The sequence below is a fragment of the Cygnus olor genome, chromosome 27 (genome assembly GCF_009769625.2).
Source record: "Cygnus olor isolate bCygOlo1 chromosome 27, bCygOlo1.pri.v2, whole genome shotgun sequence".
Classification (NCBI taxonomy): Eukaryota; Metazoa; Chordata; class Aves; order Anseriformes; family Anatidae; genus Cygnus; species Cygnus olor.
The window spans coordinates 690,636-708,679 of record NC_049195.1 but is presented as its reverse complement, the minus strand read 5'-3'; the positions used below and the strand labels follow the sequence as shown (position 1 = coordinate 708,679).

General features: G+C 43.9%; 1 protein-coding gene across 5 annotated transcripts in view; it reads left to right on the top strand.

The window, feature by feature from the left end:
• GFPT1 (glutamine--fructose-6-phosphate transaminase 1) overlaps positions 1–17,833 on the top strand; it is a 43,430-nt gene extending 25,597 nt beyond the window's left edge. For 3 of the 5 annotated variants that reach the window (XM_040538256.1, XM_040538260.1, XM_040538254.1), the window contains exons 14-19: positions 1,693–1,850; positions 3,628–3,742; positions 4,040–4,167; positions 4,924–5,091; positions 5,837–5,998; positions 6,635–10,944. In XM_040538256.1, coding sequence (XP_040394190.1) covers positions 1,693–1,850; positions 3,628–3,742; positions 4,040–4,167; positions 4,924–5,091; positions 5,837–5,998; positions 6,635–6,679 — 776 coding nt within the window. In that variant the 3' untranslated portion in view covers positions 6,680–10,944. Of the gene's footprint in view, positions 1–1,692; positions 1,851–3,627; positions 3,743–4,039; positions 4,168–4,923; positions 5,092–5,836; positions 5,999–6,634; positions 10,945–17,468 lie in introns of those variants that run through there. The other 2 variants (XM_040538259.1, XM_040538255.1) reach the window with 1 other exon arrangement.
• Positions 17,834–18,044: the final 211 nt, after the last annotated feature.

The following is an 18,044-nucleotide window of genomic DNA, read 5'->3' as shown; positions in this document are numbered from 1 at the left end:
TTTCCATTATCTGTGATGAAATATTTCATCAGTCAGCATACTAAAAAAAAAAATCCTTTGAGGTCTGGGTAAAGACAAGTCAATAGCTTCTTTTGAATAGTTTCAGTACGTTTGTTAAAGTAGTACCAGATACTAAGCAACATGGTGCATCAGATCCGTAAAAGACATGAAGCTATTACAGAAGAGTATCTGAAAAAATAGAACAACCTTGGAATGGAGTGAGAGAGAAAACTTAACTAACTTAAGCTTAGAAAAGAAAAAAAAAGTGATATATCCTATCCAAAATATTTTCAAGGACAATTACAATATGTCTTTTTCATTTTAGTTGCATTTACTGTTCTAGATTGTCACACCTGATCTTCAGCTTTGTTATTAAAACTAGTTTTTCTCTGTATGTTAAAATACTCTTGTTAACAGGACAGTATTTTTTTCCTCCTCAGTGTCAGGTAATTTAGAATATCACCTCTTTGTAGGGGGCTTGTGTAAATGTTGCAGTTTTCCCCGGGTTTTAGGACATGTGTTGCTTCTTCCCCTTATAAGTTGCACTGTCTCAAATCTAGCAGTGAACATGATTGAGGGCACACGAGGGGATGTATCTTTTCCCTGAAGTGTTGGATGTGGCAAGCAAACAAGGATTTTCCTGGAACCTAAGCTTAGTCATCAGGCAGTACAAAACTAAAGTAAACATTGAGCTCAAATAACCCCAGTTCTCCCCACCCATAAATCTGTTTTTCTAGCCCTAGATTTCCACCCTATATGACTTGTAGTAAGTAATGTAGTGTGCAGACAGTGTTTATATGTATTGGTGTACTGAAGTAGAATTGTACCTAACCTTGGTGGTATTTTGTTTTGTTCTTGTTTTCTGTTGTCACCTTATGTGCGCAGGAGTATATCAAAAAAGGTGTCCTTTTTTAGGATAAAGGTAAACTGGTAACGCTGGGTAGAATGTACAGTAGCTTCTATTTCTAGGCCTGTGTCTGGAGCTGAGCTCCCAAGCAGCAGTTCTGGGGATAGTCAGTGTGAGGTTTCTTTTTCCCCATCTGTTGACTTCATTTTTAAACCAACTATTTCTAATTTGTAATATCTTGAATTTTTGAAACAACATGGTAATTGAAGTCTGATCTAAGCTAGCCTCTGGCGTTGTGCAAACAATTCTGGACAGGAGTGATCAGTTTTTGGCATGACTTCTTTGAGAAGAGATTTTGCAAGATACCAGGTTGTTGGTGAGCACCATCAGCCAAGCAATTGTATGGTTTTGATGGTGGTAACGTGGGAAAACTCTAATGGCTAGGTGTACATTAATGCTTTTTCATCTGCTGTACACTTCAGCTAGGTTATGTATGGATATCCTTAATACATGGGTTCTACCCCCCACAACACCCCAAGGTGAATATTTAGTAACTGGGAAGGGGAAGAAGTTGTTTTTGCTAAATGAGATACACTTGGACTTAAGTTGTTTTTTTAACCATGGCAGCATAAGTACTGTCTTCAGGTTCTGTGTTTTCTAGATTTCACTCTTCTTTTTAGGGATAAAACACAACGTGCATGGTCTGACATAATTGCTAACTCTTTTAACTTACAGACAAATGCAAATTTACGAGATTATATTTAGAAAAGCACTGCTGTTTTACATCTTCAGTGTCAGCAGTAACCAATACCAAATTGCAGCATTGTAAATATTTGTATTTTCAGGTGAGACAGCAGATACTTTGATGGGTCTTCGGTATTGCAAAGAGAGAGGAGCCTTAACCGTAGGAATAACTAATACAGTTGGCAGCTCTATATCACGAGAGACAGATTGTGGAGTCCATATCAATGCAGGACCAGAGATTGGGGTTGCGAGTACCAAGGTAAATAACAAGTTCATAGATTTTACTCAATCACCTGTGAAGGGGCTGGCTATTATATGGGTCCTCTGAATGTTCTTTGTTCCCTTTTTAACAGTTGTAATTGCTGATTCTACTTCCTAAGAGGCAAAAGTTCTCTCCTCTGTCATTATTTGTCCTGAGGTGCAGACTCAGTTTAAATGAAAGTCTAAATATGGAAAAAGAAATTGTAAGACAGGGTTTTGGAAACGTAGGCAATACACAACTACCCTTAATCACACTGCTTTTACCAAAGAAAGTGTGATATTAAAACTGTAACTAAACAGCAAATGGGGAAATGGTCTTTTAAAGAAGACCAGTATTTATGTCCATCTAAGAGTTATTCTCTGGTTGATGCATCTGGCTGCGTGTGATACAGTATAAAATAACTTGCTTTGCTGCATTTCATTTCGATGAAGTGCTTCTGCATGGTGAAATCTGCTTTGATTTAGTTATATTTAGAGGCGAGATGATGTCAATCTGTTACATAAATTCAGCCAAAAACCACATTTGAGTTTAATAGTTCACTGGGGAATTTGATCATGGAAAATTCATGAGTCTCCTGCAAGAAACAGTTGAACGAGTTGTTTGTCCCTGGGTTGTTTTCATATAGCCAACATTATAGTTAGGAGGTAATTGAATTTGGCATTTTCTCTCTGGTGATGTGGGGAGTTACCAAAGTTGTGTGTATATGAAATATGAACTTGAAGAGATTCTCCCCGTAAGGGAAGAATGTACATTCAGGTTCATTTTGAGAACATATTACAAACAATCCAAGTATTGTTAACGTATCTGTTCAGTGCTATTTGCTAATGTAACCTTCAACTATGTACTAACCAAAACAAAGTAGATCACATTGTGTATCAAACTCTGCTAGTAAGCATAACTGAAGTTTTTCTAGATTCCTTCAGAGCTATTTAAGTCTTCTCTGATATATCACTGTGGATGTTTGTTTTATTATTGTTTAGAAAGGGATAGAACTACTACAAACCTTAAGCTGAATTCTAAGCAACTTCAGTCCAAGGCTTGTTGAACCACAGACCATTTCATAACGTTTGTCTTTTAAGGACTTCAGAGGCTAGACTTTATAATAGATGTTGGATGCTGTGCCTTAAATGTTTATGCAGATAGAATTTCCTTGAGTGCTAGTTTCACTTTGCTGTGCCTGGAGTCAGTGATACCGGTCACTATGGTCTTTTAGAGAAATATATAGCCTTTGCAAGTTGAAGAGTTCAAAATCTGTTCTTAACAAACTGGGGGGAGGAAGGGTTTGAAATCACCCTACCTTTTCAATAGTCTTTGCATTCTATGTGCATTTTCATGTGGTCCAAAAAAGCTAGAGCCAGCTGTCCTGTCACAGTGGCCAGATGTAGTAGTGAGGTACCACTGTACATCTTCAGTTGTTGGGTCTTCTAGTCTTCAGTGTTTTCATCATTTGCTCACTCAAACAGAGAAAGAAGGACACAGTTACAGTCAGAAAATAGGATTTAATTGCCAGGAATCTCAGAAATATTCCACTTTGCTCTTTGTATCTTAATCTCTGGGAGCTTGAGGAGATTGTGCCGTTGCGAGCCTCCATTTGAGCAAATGCCATGTGAATTTCATGTTGGTCTTTCCTGCTTAATTGGAAGGAAAGGTACCATTTAAAAACATGCTAAGACTAAAGTCAGCAGCTAGTTGAAGAATGTTGTAGCAGGTGACAACCATTTACTGTCTTAGTGACATTTTTTTCTTTCTCCCTCTTCCCCCATTCCCTTATTAGGCCTATACCAGCCAGTTTGTCTCTTTGGTGATGTTTGCTCTAATGATGTGTGATGACAGAATTTCTGTGCAAGAAAGACGCAAGGAAATCATGCGTGGTCTAAAAGGACTGCCAGGTAGGAAACTGTTGCATTTATTGTGTCTTGCCAAATGAAATTCAGTAGCATAGATGAACTTGACAATGCACAAACTTTGCTTTTGAAAGACTGAGGGGATGAGATTTGTGCAATGTGACTATTAGTTATAACTCTTTGCAACTGCATTCCCTCTGATGCTTTCAGACCACTACATTGGATTATTAAAATACTGGGTACACTCTCTCTGCAAGTCATTGCTATCTGTGTATATGAAGTATGAGCAGTTTGAGAAGCAGAGGGATATAAATGTGCACAACTTTAATTCTTCTCTTCTAGACTTGATTAAAGAAGTGCTGAGTATGGATGACGAGATCCAGAAGCTAGCCACAGAGCTATACCATCAGAAGTCTGTTCTCATCATGGGACGTGGCTACCATTATGCTACATGTCTTGAGGGAGCTTTGGTAAGAGATTTCTTTATTTAAAACTGGTTCAAATGCACTTAGCTATGGACTTACGTTAGATACCTGACTACTACTTGATTCAAAAGCAGCTAACAGCTGTGGCCTGTTGGCTGACATACTGGGTGGAATAGCTAGAACTCACCATACCACTGCTGTTATTTCCATATAAAGATACCCAACTCATGTAACAGCTACTGGTCACCATGGATTGAAAGGGTGTAGTTTCAGCATTCACAATGGGAATGCTTTAGATCCACGTTGAATTACTGTGACAGACTGGGCACCCTAATAAACTTAGTTCTTTGAATTGTTGGGGTGGCATTTCCAGGAATCCTCAGCATCCAAAACTGAGCACGTACTTTCTAGAACCTGTGAGTTGTAGTTTCTACCTTTGAGGAGATTGTTGTTGGTATTAGTGCTGTCGCCTATGGACATGTAAATGTCATCTTTGTATTGGCCTGCCCAGTTCAAGACTATGATGATATATGTGTTGACTGATGGCAAATAATAAGGCCTGTGGTGGGTTTGGTGTAAGTGTTGTGATGGCCTATAAGCAGCTCAGCCCAGGTGCACTACTTTGATTTAGGTTTTCAGGCTGGCTTGTCCACTTAATGGATCTGAGGAGAGCCGGAACACACTTTTACAAACTTAAATTACGTAGAAAGTGGAAGAAACCACAGAGATGTTTATATAATAATAAAAATAAACAAACAAAGTTTGCCTAAAGCTTTATGAATATTCTTTTTCCTCATCTAGAAAATTAAAGAAATTACCTACATGCACTCTGAGGGGATATTGGCAGGTGAGCTGAAGCATGGCCCTCTTGCGTTGGTGGACAAACTCATGCCCGTTATTATGATCATCATGAGAGACCATACATATGCTAAGTGCCAGAATGCTCTCCAGCAGGTCATTGCACGACAAGTAAGTACCTGTAAAACTTTACAGTGCATCAGAACTGTTGGTTTTAATATAGAAGCAGTTTTGCAGGTACCAAACTATTTGCTTTAGCGTCACTGCCTAAAATATGAATTCAGTAGATAGTCCTCTTGGGCTTTTCACAGCCTAAGAAGCCCCCTATCTTTTTTTTTGGAAAAAAGATAGGTGGGAGACTGGTGTCTTTAACCTTCGGAAAAAGGTCTTTGCAAGTGGTCTTGCAGGGTAATGGAAGCTGGAAGCTAAAGACTTCATGTCAGCATGGGTTAGGTTCAAAACATTGTTAGATGCATAGTATTACATGTACTGAAGGAGGAAAGTTTTCAGTTTTAACATTATTTCACTAGCTTAGAAAACAATTGCTAGCAACCTTTATTTGTTGTTCGGGGAGGGGGGGGAGGTTTGTTTTTTTTTTTTTCTTCCAACCTCTGTGATTTCCCAGTTTTGTCAGATCTCAGAGAAGGTAACACTTCAGAGTGCTCAGGCTTGCGATTGCAGAATGCAGTGATGTTTTTTTGTTTTTGTTTTCAATAAGAAAAGTGCACCGGCATAAGGCTACAGATGCAGGAGCCTAGTGTGGTTTGTTTACCCTTTAAAATATGCTACTGGAATGCACATGTGATGCTAAGCTGCTTTCCTTTAAGTAAAAATTTCTTGCTACCAGTGATGTGAACAGAAGTGAGAAAAGAACCTTTCCTGACATGTTTTTCTTCAACATTTGCCTTTGTTGCAGGGGCGACCTGTCATCATTTGTGATAAGGAAGACATTGAGACAATTAAGAACAATAAGAGAACAATCAAAGTTCCGCATTCAGTGGACTGTCTGCAGGGGATCCTGAGTGTCATCCCGCTTCAGCTTCTGGCTTTCCACCTTGCAGTTCTCAGAGGATATGATGTAAGTACAGTGTTCCCTTCCTAGCCTCCTGCACTTGTGTTTGATATTTACAGGTCTGAAAAAGATGTGTTGGGTGAAGTTTGAAGTCTGTGGGGGTTGTCTGTGTGATTGCTTGAGCTACTGGAACTGCCAGGTTAAATGGTAGACCTGACAATTGCAGAAGCTTTTTGTGAACAAAACGTGAAGGCAGGCTACTACACTTGGCTGAGCCTCATGCAGTTTGAGTTGGACATGTCTGTTTTCTGGTACAAGCGTACTGTTGCTGGAGAGCTGGTAGGAAGCTAAAATGAAGTTTAAAATCAAAATCAACAGAAGGATGTTTAAAAAAAAACAGAGTCTGTGTTAGTTATTTGATCTTAATACAGACACTGGCCTCTACCACTTACTGCAGTGACCTTTTATCATTTGAGAACTGTAGCAATTTACATTGAAGGGACTAACTCCTTAGTTTTTGACAGAGTTGTGACAACTGAAGTCAATGGACTTTTTTGGCATTGATTATCCTAAGTTAACAGGAAAATGTGTTCAGTCATTTTCAATTTAAACACAGAGCAAACATTCCATACATTACAAAGTTATACACAAGGAAAGTGTCTAAATACTCACAAGCATCTTCTTTCTCCTCCCTCTCTGCAGGTTGATTTTCCAAGAAATCTGGCCAAGTCCGTAACTGTAGAGTGAAAGATCATCTGAATCATAGGGGCAAAGGGGAATTAAATGAAAGACTTTTTTTGGTACCAAAATAACTTGATTTTAAAGTCCCCTAGGTAAATCTTATTTTCGTAAATCATCGTTTGTGTACACGATCACCATACTTCCATTACATTAGTGATTGTCAAATTGATTCCACATGCTATGTCAGTAGCTTTGGGTTTTTTGAACAATAGATTTCCATGCAAGATATTAAATGGTTTCCTTTAAAGATTACTGAGCCTTCTAGGTAAGGGGCCCTTCACTTTACTTTTAGATACTGTCATTGTTTCTTATCCAGTGTGACTCATTCCAGTCATTGATGAGAAACCATTCAGTGAATTACCTGTCATGCTCTCAGGCAGTGAAGCAGGATACCAGATTATGCAACTGGAACAAGAGCTGTTACTGGTCATGCTTGTGCAGATATTTTAACAGCGAGAAACTGTAAACAAGCATTTGGGTCAATTTCTGCCTCATTTGTAAAAGGGAATTCAACTGACCTGTCACAGCCTCTGAAATTTTAGGCATGTGGTAAATGTGCTAAGAAAGTAATTTTGTTTCAGAAGGGTTTTATCTATGCCAAATACCTAGCAACTGACAATCTCATAGACTCGGTGGGCCATAACGCACCATGTAATACCAGCAGGTATCTGTAGTTGTGCCCATGAAGACAGTGGAACTCGCGCCTTCAAGTGTAAGTGAAAGCAGTGTCTGACTCAGAATGGATGCATGCCAAAGTGAGGAAAAACAGGAATACAACAGTGCTCAGTTTGTGGTGGTGCTTTGTTGATGCTGGGTTTTGGTGATTTTCTTTGTGTTTGTTTTTTAAACGAATAGCACTCTTCCTGCATTGAGGGATAAAGATTTTTCCCCTTGAACTGAGTACTGTGGCACTACAAACAGATTGTAAGGAATGGGCTTTATGTTGCTGCAGGTCACTTACTAGTCTGAACGTGTAGAGGAAAGTTTTTGTCTTGTCTCAGGCAGAGACGACACTGAATATTGCTTTCTGAGGCTTACTACATTAGACAAAGTCCCCTGATAAATACGTGGATTCTGGTTTATTTATGAGTAGTTCATACAGTTGTAGTGGCGTATGTGATTATGTCAAATTCAGCAGTTGTAAAACTGGAGGGGATAAAGGCTTGATACACGTGAAAAAAAATACACTGATAATTGTATAACAAGTTTGCAGAGAATCAGAAATTACACAGAAAATATGCCTTGAAGATTTAATACCAGCTTTGAAAAAGTCATTAAATGGCAGTTAGCTAGGTGTTTCCTAATGCAAAAAGGTGAATTTCCTGCCCGGGTGGTAGGCTTTGAATTAGCTTTATACAAACAGCATAAAAAGAAAAGCAAACTACAAGGTTTAAAGCAATGCTTGACAAGTCATGGTGGATATTCCAGATCACTTGCTGCCCCCCAGACTGCTTTAACAAATGTAAACGTAGCTCTCCTTGTGCAGGTTGCAAGATGACTGCCAAGTAGTAGTAATCCAGCCTGACCTGTACAGTAAAAGACAACTACTCAGACTGAGGTGTTTCCAAAGACTGTGTAGCAATTCTACTTTATATAAAACCACAGTAGCCTATTTAACTTCAATTCAGTATCAGCTCAAGGCTGTTTTATTATGTTAATTAGATTAAAATGCTGCCTGCCTGGAAACAGTTTCTTAAAGCCAATGTATGTATGTTTATTAACACATGGTATTCAGACTATTAATTTATGAATGCATTGTGCTGCCAGTGTCTGTTTAAGAGCAAAGAAGTAAATACTTAATTTTATTTGTACAATATTTGCCTATGAGGCACTAACTTGTAACAGTTAATGTGCCTCTGCCTAAACATGACTTGCAGACTTCTTCCCTGCTTCATTTGAGAGGATACTTCTCCTAAGGAACAAACGACGTATGTTCAATACTAACAGTTTGGAGACAGTTCATTTTCCTCCATCTCCCACTCTTCTCTTAAGAGAAGGGAAACTGTGAACCTTTAACATGGAGGGTGGGAAGCAAGGAAGGGCTTCCCCCTACTCCCCAGCATAAGGACTTGCGGTACCACATCCTATGTTCTTGTTAGCATGGTGTCTAATGGGAAAGAACCTGCAAGAGAATTAAGATCTATTTCTCCTATTCCATTCAGAAGAAAAACAATAAGCATTGCTTTTGTCTAGCCTTGTACAGATAATTGTTTGCTAGCTTACCAAGTCTCCTAGCAAACAGGATGGTAGACATCATGTTAAAATACAGATTGCTGTTCAGTAAAAGTTTGATAATTCAGGCTGTTAAATATTTATGAAAGTAACTTGTGTACAAAGAGGACCAAAGAACAGGATTCTAAGTTAGAAATTTAAGTCTGACACTCTCCTGTTGGGTGTAACTGTACAGATATTGCTGAGTTATTTGGTTTTAATGCTGTGATAGACAAATCCTTATTCTTAGTAATTTAAGGCATTAAAACTCATGACGAATACTTCATTTGTCAGAAGTAAAGGTAGTATTCACCCCCTGTATTCTGCAAGTTGCCAGTGAACTGCCTGAAGTGTACAAAAATCTGCCTGCCAAAACAGAGGTTTAGTCACTAATTGCAACTAGGCTGTTGGATGTTGTAATGCTTAATATCAAAGAATGCTGTAGAGCACACTTGCTATGAAGAATTTCTCTGATGAGCATGGTAGGGAATCCGTAAAGCATCTCATTGTTGTTAATTGCTATGCCTGTGTGAAGTGAGAATGTATAAAGGACTCTTCTTAGCTTTCCTTACCTCATTTTGTGTAGATGTGTTGCATTTTGATGAACAGATGATGTTTCTCTTTTCCCTAGAAAACTTTCAGAATGTCTTGTGATATTTATTAACAGCCAGTCAGTCTTCTGCTCTCCAGAATGAATGTTTTGCTTACTGAGCCAGTAAAACTCCCTCTTTCCTAACTGAGGTGTTCAAAAATTCAGTAGCCCTGTCACTAAAATTGAGCCACAGGTAAATACAGATAAAGGCCTTTGTCATTTGGAATAGCAGCTGCCTATTACTTCATACGTTTGTCATAGTTTATTTTGACTGAAGTAACTGTTTTCCTCATCTATGTCTGCAGAGGCTTAAAGGGAAGTACAAGCCCCATAGGTCTTAGGGTTTTTTCTAATTACCGAAGACCAGAGAACTTCAGGCTCGGCACGCTGTTTCTTCATAACAGATCTTAGCCAAATTCCACACTGTTAGTAAGGTTATTCCACAAACATGGGAAACTTGTTTGTGGAGTATGCTTCTGCCAGAAAGGTTTCTTCCTCCTAGCTGTACTGAAGAAAGTCTAGAGACAGTTCTTTCCTGAACGTGAGAGCTGAGTAAGTACCATCTGCATACACATGCTTATAAAGAGCCCAAACCAGTATTTGGGTAGCCTTGTCTTTGTAAGGTACAGCACTGAAAGGGGAAGTGCTGTCTCCTTTTTAGCATGCTCTTACTGACTGGAAGGTAATTGTGTACCACTGATATGGGGATGCTATTCCAGCCAGAGAGCTGCCTTGACCTCCTTGTTCAGAACGTCTCAACCCCTTTGTATTCAAAAGCTGCATTAGTGAAAGCTTCACATAGACCATTTTGGAGACAAGTGGGAGGGATCTCATGGATATGACAACATGTAATCTTGCTCCATTTGGAACCTTAACACTAGCACAGACAGACTAGGTTTGGTTAAGCTGCAGATTGAAATGTCTAAAGGCACAAGGAAGACCAAAATATTAGTGCAAAATTGTTGGTTTTTTTCCTCTAAAGTAGTTACTAGCAGTCCTTGACACCACAAGTAGGTGGCTGACAGCAGCATATATGATGGAGAGGGAAATTGAAATTGAGTCCATGCAGCAGCACATCAGTGTTTAGCTGTGGCTGATTTTAGATCCTACCTGAATGTACCAAACTTGCCTCAAAGCCTGGAGTCCCTCTTCCACATCAGAAACAGGAAGAAGAAACAGCAAAGAAGTATTTGGCTTGAATAAAAGGAAAGACTATTTGCCTTCAGTTTATGTAAATAGACGTTTGAAATGGCAAATACCACCATTTCTTCCCTTCTAGGTCTATATGTACTGTGCTTGTACATATCCAGCTGGCTTGGTTTGTGGGGACCAGTCTGTATCGTGTTTCCTGTTGTGTGCTGTATGCAGAAGATGTCTTACTTTTGTCTGTAGTGTTTTATAATTTGGGTTCTGTCTTTTTGCTTACTTTTTTGTATCTCACCCTTTGAATAAAATCAAGTGCCCTACATTAAACAAACTGAATTACTGGTCTTTAGTTACATCTATTAAAGAATAGGTAACCCCTGTGAAAGTTAAGGGCAATATATACAAAGCAGAAAAAGACCCAAAGCTTAACTCTCTTCTAACTGGCCAAGCTTTTTTTATTATTATTATTTAATAACATGTCTGAGATATATTTCAACTCACTTTCTATCCTTGATTTTGCTACTAACCAAAAACAGTGAAGAGGAAAGCCCATGAAACATCCCTAAGGCAGAACAGGCGGTATTACCTTCTGTACCTTCATTTTCATTTAACAACCACTTTTCTATCACTGGATAAAACAAAAGAGCAGTTAGTACAGCCCAGATACAACCTGTGCTCAGTGATCTTCACACATGCCCCATGCAATTTTGAAATTCACAGTTCTTTTTTTCAGCTTTTTTGTAACTGCCCCTAGTTTGGGTAATGTCAGGCAGGCTGGGAGCACCACAGCTCTGCTTTGCTGCCCCAGCAGTGCAGGATGACTTGGGTGCTGAGGTGGTACAGTTAAGTTCTTGTAAGTCAACAGCTGGTGACTTAGAGATTGTTCATGTCTTAAAAATGCGTGGACAACTTTGTAAGCAAAACCCACAATGACAAAAGCCTATCTGGAATTCCACCCCTCCTCCACTTGGAGCCATTCAGGAATTAATTTCCTTAGGGACCTTCACCTCTGCAGGGGAAAAATATCAAACATGGACATTTATTTCCCCAAATAAAGTGAGCAGCCTGGACTTGCTCTTGTTGCAAATACTTTTCCTGTACAAGTAGTAGTAAAGTCACAAGACTGCTTTTGAAGGCTAGTGCCTTGGAGCTATGCACACACGTTCTTAGTATTGCAATTAAAGTCAGTGCCCACGCACAAAAACCATAGCCAGATGTTGGGAGCAAGATTGTCCACTTCTGCTTGCTCAGCACTGCAGGAGGAAACAGCAGTACAGGCCTGCGTTAAGGTCACAAACAAAAACAAGTAAAACAGATCAAAGCTTTGGGCTTTCGTTTTCGTGCAGCTGTAGGACCCATCTGCTCAGGATGCTAAAAGGAGAGGGAGCAAGGAGTCAGCAAGGCAAGGTGGCTGTGTGTAGCATCATCCTCAGGTGCCTCCAGGGCTGCACCGTGCTCAGGCTCCCTCCTCTCTGGGCTGTCCGCTGTGGCTCCCAGACCTGAGCTCCTCACCAGCTGCTCCACAGCCCTGGATGCATTTCCAGACACGGGACCCTGTTCCCTCAGTGCAGCCCAGGAACTGCCCCATTTGAAGAGCAAGGGAATGGGTACACGTGGGGTGCTGCCCAGGTTCTCCATTGCTTATTACCCCATGCGGGGCAACTAAGCACACGCACTGTGGACTGCATTTAGTTTAAGCCAACAGAAATGACAGTAAGAAGACAAAAGCAAAAGGATGCAGCCAGGGTCTCAGATGGTGAGGTTTACAGACAGGTATAAGCACTTGGTTTGAAAAAATTACACTAGCTTGCCTGCTCCAAAGTATGCCTTGGCCCTTCTAGAGCAACGTGCTTTGACAGCTACCCTTCACATGAGCTGTGCGTGGGCCTTGTGAAGTTTCTTTTCTGAGCCTCGAACTGCTGACTGCATATCCATGCAAGCTTCTTAAATTAATTTACCTAAAGGACTCCTTTTCTGTTATAAAGTTTCGCTGGCCCTTGCACAGGGGTCTTGCTAGGAGGAGCGCTGTGCCAAGTGCACACCAAGCCCAGGGGCATGGTGTTCCTTCATCACCTTCTTCTCCCCTTGCTGTGTGGCAATGGCTCTTCATCCCCCACCGTGGAGCGCACCAGGAGCCCCATACAATGACTGCTCACACAGAAGGCACCTGTGTTGCGGCTGGAATCAGAGAAATGCCACTTCCCCCCAAAAAACAAGCCAGCTCTCAGGTGACTGTGAGATGCTGAGTGGGAAGCTAGCAGCCAGCCCATGGGGAATTCTTACCCCAGGAACAGGCGTGGAAAGGAGACCAGCACACCGCAGCATTTTTGCTGTACATAGGTGGAACAAAAAGGTGATGGTGTAAAACAAGCTCCCAGTTACCAGGCTGGTGTTTCACAAAAACACTCAACTATCAGCGGAGCCTTTCTTATATGTCAGTAAGATTTGCTGTGCGGGACAGCCTGGTGTTCCTAGACTGCATTTCCTTTTTGATTTGAGAAAAGCATGCAACCCTTACACCCCTTTAGAAACAAGTTAGTTTTGTATTTTTTCCCCTAAAAAGCAGTCATCCATGCTCCTTGCCTCGCAATGTGGATGAGCGACCCCTGTTTGTACACCAGGCACCATACAGACTGATGGGCTGGTGGGACCTGAGCTCCTGGTGCTTTCACCAGCCCCACAGCATCACCCTGCAGCACCACAGCGGCCCCATGGTACTCGGAGTGCTAAGAGGAGCAGTTAAGTGCCTTAGCTTTAGAGAGCTGATGGGTCTTCCTGGGAAACATTTAAACGGGGACAGAGTTATCTCAGTGCAGCCTCCTGGCCAGGCCCACAGCTCAGTAGCTGCCTTCCCCCCTGCCCACGCCCCTCAGTGCTGGGCAGCTCTTCCAGCATCTCACTGCTGCCATTACGTCTCCGTCTGGCTCACCACGTTTCCAGCTCCTGCGGCTTGGAAGGTCCAAGGAGCAAGGGCCCTGCGCTGCAGGTGGCAGACAGGAGCAGCTCTGGCATTGCCCACAGCAGCAAGAAGGCGAACCCTCAGGTACCGACTGCTTCGGTGCTGCAAACACAGGCAGAGACAGATTGTGGCGACAGCTGTGACCAGTCGCGCACATCGGCGGCGCAACCTGCGCCTGCATTTGGACAATCTGGCTTTTTTGATTTTTTTTTTTTTTTTTCCACCTCTTGCTCAGGGTTTCTGGACTATGGCAGGCCTGACCCAGAAGCTGCCTTGTGTGCCTTGAAGAGGCTATTTCTGTCCTATTTCCTTGCTTTTATCAGCTGGTTGGAATACATTGTGGGCATTTGAAAAGGGAAAAGAGAAGAAAAAAAAAAAAAAAGCAAGCTGGCCTGCTAAGATGGTCCATACAGTGATAAAGTGGTTACCCAGCCTCAGAGACCCACAAACCAGACGTGACAGGACTCCTCCCCCCTCCTCAGTCTCATTCTTTATTGTTAAGGTCAAATAAAATATGTTCCCATGATCCTTACGCATTCCTATGGAAACAACTTTAAACAAACAAGCTGCTCGCCTGCATCTGGACAGCAAGCAGTGAGATTACTGTAACACCAGATCCCAAAAGCTGTGGGGAGCCCGGATGCGCTGGAGACGCTGGCGGCACCATGCAGCTCACAGCCAGGCACCAATGGGGTCCAGGAGCTTGTGCGTGGGGAGCCGGGGGGTGGGGGCACCCAAAGCCCTTATTAAGCAGGAGACAACCCCGCACAAGCAAACCTCACACCTGGCCAGCACCGAAGGGACACCACGAAGGGGGAGCAGTGAGCAAACCTGCAAGGGACAGGATCAGCACCTCCGTGCTCCTCTCATTTCTGTCCATGCATAAAACTACGTCACCATGTGCACCACGGAGTCATTGCTAGGATGGAGATGCTGCCTGTCCTCCCTGCTAATGCCAGTTGCCGCTGGAACAAGCCTTCCTGAAGCTCACAGGTGGGTGCTTTCTAGCACCCAATACTGGGCAAGACACTGTCTGCCCTCACAGGATGACTCTCATCGCGTTGGCACCCTGAGGATGTGCCTGGAAGTAGGTTCCGTAGCCAAAGCCATCCTTCAGGCCTGTCAGCCCTGGCTCCTGGCACAGCTGTGCTGGGAAATCCCAGCTTCAGCCACAAAACCTCCTCTCTCTGGCACTTGCAGTCCCACCACAAGACCAGCACAAGGGCACCGGGTGAACAGACTGAACAGCCCCTGTGGTCTCCGGCTGAACAGTTCTGCTCTAAGCTGTGGCAGGGACTCGCATTCCCTCTTGTATTTATTTATTTTTTTCATCATTTTCCATCATCAGGAAGATGAGCTTTTCCAAGCCCAGCTAGAAACACCAGTGAAAATCAAAGTTATCGTCGATCCAAGCAGCCCCAACTGGTCTACCATGGGAAAACTTAAGACACATACTCCCCAAGCCAAGACAGGATGCTCACATTCAGGCAATGACCTCCCCAGAAGTGCAGCAGCCAGCCTGTGCAGCCAGCCACTGCCAGGTGGAATGTAGGGGTCGGGGGGGGTGGGGGGGGTGGGGGGGGGAATTTCAGAGTTGCACAAAGCTGGAAACGATGCACACAGGAAAAAATCCTGCTGAACCACACCAGGATGACCCAGTGAATGTGCCTTGCACTGCTCATGGAGTCCTCAGCTCAAGGAGAGCAGCGGTCCTCACCCACTCTGCTCCACGGGGGATCCTGAGCCTACGGAACAGCCACATCACCTCCCTTAGCATAACTGGCAGACAGCCTTGGGGAAGGGCTCATGACAGAGCTTAACATGTAGGCTACAGGAATTGCATCCAGGACTGTCCCTGCAAGACCACATCCAAGTAAGGCAGGGGGCAAGTGGGGCTTGAGGCAGGCATGAGCCAACTGCTTCTGAGCAGGACAGCCAGGTTTGGAGGGAATTTTGGCTGCAGGGCTGTAGGTCACTGGGTCCATGTAGGGATCAGTGCGGACCAAAGCCATCTGCCCTCAGCCCTCCAGGTGCTGCCAGCCAGGGACAAGGGCTTGTCACAGTCCTTGCCCTCAAGGGGGATGAGCTGCGTGAAAAATTTAGAGCTGAAAGCTGCTCCTGAGGCAGCAGTCTCTGTCACATTTCTCCAGGAAGAGTCCTGTTTGGGTTACCACATGTCCAAGTGGTATCAGGGCATACACTACATGGAAAAGCAATAAAGCAAGTAATTTAATTGTATCTGTCTTCAATTTAATGCAACCAGCTGGCTTGTGGCAGGCCAGCAGCCAGAGGGTTGTGGATAATTGGGGTATGCTGGTCACAGCTCCAGACAAACTTCTCTTCAGGAGATGTGGGTAGTTTCTACAAGCACAGAAAAAAGAGAACTGCGCTTTAACACTGCAGAAACATCAGCTAAGAAACACTTTTCTCATCAGTAGAAGCAAGCAGGGAAATGTTAGGCTGGGAGAAGGGCTCACCAGCCTGGGAATGCCGTGGTCTTCGATGTTTTCTGCTTGTTTCAGCCACAGTGGGAAGCCCTATATAAAGTCCTGTTCCAAAGGGAAATATCTGCCATTATCTTATGACTGGAAACACAGAGGAAGAAGAATGCAAAATGACTTGTCAATAAACGCCTGCCACAGGACAGGGCAGAGCAAAGCCCGGGTTTCCCTTCTAGCCAGGGAGAGGCAGTGGCAGAACGAGAGGCTGCACTCAGAGATGTCAGCTGAGTCTCACGTCGCCCTGCAAAATGTACTTCCTCCACGCAGAGCTGAAAGACACTGACACTGTGTCCCTTCCTCACATGCCATCAGCTCCAGAAACACTTCTGTTAGCGACACCAGTCTGCAGACATCTCCTTTCCCATCTCCCTCGAAAAAAGCAGTTGCTCTGAACATTAATGTGTTTATTCAGCATTTGAGCAGCTCTGAAGTGCCAGATGCAGGGGCTGAGTTGCGCTCGGTGTCTCTCACTTGCACCCCCCCAGTTAAATAAGATGCCGTAAGCAGCACTGTAACCCTCATCTTGCCGGGTTTCTGTGGCATCCCCACAGCAGGGCATGGTTTAGGGCACCTAAGCCTGGAGGAACCGCAGGGGCTCCTAAGGCCACCCAACCTGGGTGGATGCTGCTTCCCAGAACGCAAACAGGTAGAAAAACCCCAAAGCGAATGGTCCTGAGTGACCCACAGGCTGTTTCAAAGCCATGGCACAGAGCCTGCTGCCAGCACTGCTGATTGCGGTGTCTGCCTTGCCCCGGATGAGCTGGGGGGCTCTGGTTCGTGCCTCAGACTCAGTTCCTCCAGAGCCAGAGCTTTGCCAGGGTGCTGGTGCAGTGTGGCAAAGATGGAGAATTTCAGTGCTGGATTTGCAGCTCCATTTGGAGCCTGCCCAGCATGTTGCAAGAGGAACCTCCATGTCCCAAGAAGACAAACCCCACTTCCCCAGCATCCAACTCCCCCAGAGCACTGCACGGCCACTCACGAGCTCCCACCACAGCCCCAGAGGCACTGGGGCAGTAGCATCAGCCTCTGTGGGCACTGACAGAGAGGCAAGAAAGAGCTGAGCTACCCAGCATCGTGTGTCCCTCGAGAGCCAGGATTAACCCTCTCATCATGCTTTTTCCTGTAGTATCACAGTTACAGTGACTAATCCCATCGAGCCGGGATTGTTATCCCACGCACACAAAGCCCTGCTTTGTCTAAGTGCAGGATCAACACTGCAGAGAGCAGAAAAGCCTCATCTCCGGGGCTTTCCAAACCCCACACTGCGGATCCCGGGGCTGACAGGATGGAGCACGGCCGCATGCTCCATCCGAGCAGCAGCGGCAGCACGGCTGCACCTCCCTGCTGCCAAGGCTCCGCTTTTCACGGCTGCTCTCCTTTTTGCAGGTGGACCGCATCGCTGCCACCAGAGACTGAGTGTTGACACCGCTTCGCCGCTCGCTTTGCACGCAGCTGCCTGAGGAAAAGGAGCAACGGGTGAGCTGCAGGCAGCCAAAACCACATCCCTGGGCTGCCACCTGCTCTGCCCACACCCCGGGGCATCAGTCGGAAGCGACGAGCATCAGTCAGGTCCTGTCTGCTCTGCGCAACCCAGGCTGGCAGCCCCAGATTGGAGTGTTTTGCACTGAGCAAGGCGTAGAAAACCCACTCAATATGTGACAGACAGTCACAGGTTTGATGTTTGATGGTTGCATTTTGCACTGCAGTTCTTGCCCTGTTTTTAGGTTTCAAACAATAAAAGACTACATGCATGTCTTTTTTTTTTTTTTTTTCCTTAAAGCAAATGTCAGAAGTGAAACACTCTGCTTTGGAGGTGCCGGTGCTTGTCTTTTCTTGGAGGGTTCCTTCCCTTCTTGGCTTCTGCAGCCAAAGAAACAAAGCAAAGTTCAGGACTTCCCCAGCCTCCTTTCTGTCCCTGCCCAACTACAGCTTTGACAGCTAAAGTCAAATTTTCTTTGACAT